Source organism: Mitosporidium daphniae (assembly GCF_000760515.2).
Source record: "Mitosporidium daphniae strain UGP3 chromosome Unknown contig-295, whole genome shotgun sequence".
In the NCBI taxonomy this organism is placed as follows: domain Eukaryota; kingdom Fungi; phylum Microsporidia; genus Mitosporidium; species Mitosporidium daphniae.
In genome coordinates this window covers 103-1285 of record NW_013546517.1, presented here as the reverse complement: position 1 = coordinate 1285, position 1183 = coordinate 103, and the positions used below count along the sequence as shown (strand labels likewise).

Sequence of the window (1183 nt, the reverse complement as noted above, 5' to 3'; positions counted from 1 at the left end):
TTTCCATTCCAGTATCTTCATTGGATCGGATTTTGACGCATATGAGGCAATGTATGATTCGTACTAGGATGTAAACTTACCCGATTACCCTGGAATCGCTAATCATGTATTCAGGAGCATGTTCCGATGACAATCCAAAGGGCCAATATCGTTTTCGGATCAGGGAGACTAGATAAGCGAGGTTACCTGCTTACTTGAAAATATGGAATTTGGCGGCTCCACACATGATGATCCCTTTAAAAGATACAGATCCTTGTAAATGCTCAGCATATCTTGGATGGCCTCCTGCCCACATTCCCTGGAAAAAGACTCAAGGATGCTCAACTCGACAAATTGCTTGAAATTGGAGAGTTGGTCTACAAGCCGGAGCGTAAATAGCTGCCCATATTCGACGAGAAAGCCATTCTTGTTTTGGAGCAAATTGAAGACCCTGATCTATAAATTGATGCCAACTCCAATGTACCAAATCTTCAATCTGATCTGCATGCAACTTGATAAACTTTTGGTTTCGCGATAAAAGATAGTGGAAGTAATATGCCATGGAGCGTGCCGATCTTGAAAAATGCGGAGTATCATTTAAAATGGACCGTAAATTCTGAAATCAAACGCACGAAAACATTTTACCTTTTCGACGGTCAGAACGGCGCTTTGGTTCTCACTCTTGAACACGAGATCCAAAAATCGAGATGAGGTCTTTTGGATCTCGATGAACAGATCAATTCTTTTCTTGCAATTATAAAAGCTCCCATTGAATGGAACAAAGGAAGGGTTAAAAAGTCCGGCTTGTGATGCAAGATATTCATTAAAGAGGGAAACAAACATTTCGCTGCTGGTTGGAAATCTTCCGAAGAAATCAAAGAGCATCGCCAGACCTATGGAAAGTCAAGAAGGATACTTTCAAATTGCTGCCGGTTGAAAAGCTCGAGAATCTGCGAATAAAAATCAGAAAGACTCGAGTTGATATACTCCCTCTCAATGGAAACTATAAAAGCTTTACTGATGCTAGACGGAAAATAGAACAAAATTTTGGCCACCATCCGTTCAGCAATTTTGATGCTCTATTTATTAGTTAATTCCAGCTTTAAAATACTTGGAAGATATTTTCTTTTTCGGAGGCCGGAAGTGTCTGCAAAAAGTCATTGAAGAGATTCTCAATCTTTTTGCTTGGTTTGAAGTTCTCCGT

At 40.1% G+C, this 1183-nt stretch overlaps 1 protein-coding gene across 1 annotated transcript; it reads right to left on the bottom strand.

Moving 5' to 3' along the window:
* Window positions 1-310: 310 nt before the first annotated feature.
* Window positions 311-822, bottom strand: DI09_295p10 (uncharacterized protein; the record flags this gene model as incomplete). The annotated part of the gene is made up of 2 exons (XM_013382699.1): window positions 311-554; window positions 608-822. 2 exons carry the CDS (start codon window positions 820-822, stop codon window positions 311-313), a joined length of 459 nt encoding a protein of 152 aa, XP_013238153.1.
* Between the last annotated feature and the right edge of the window lie 361 nt (window positions 823-1183).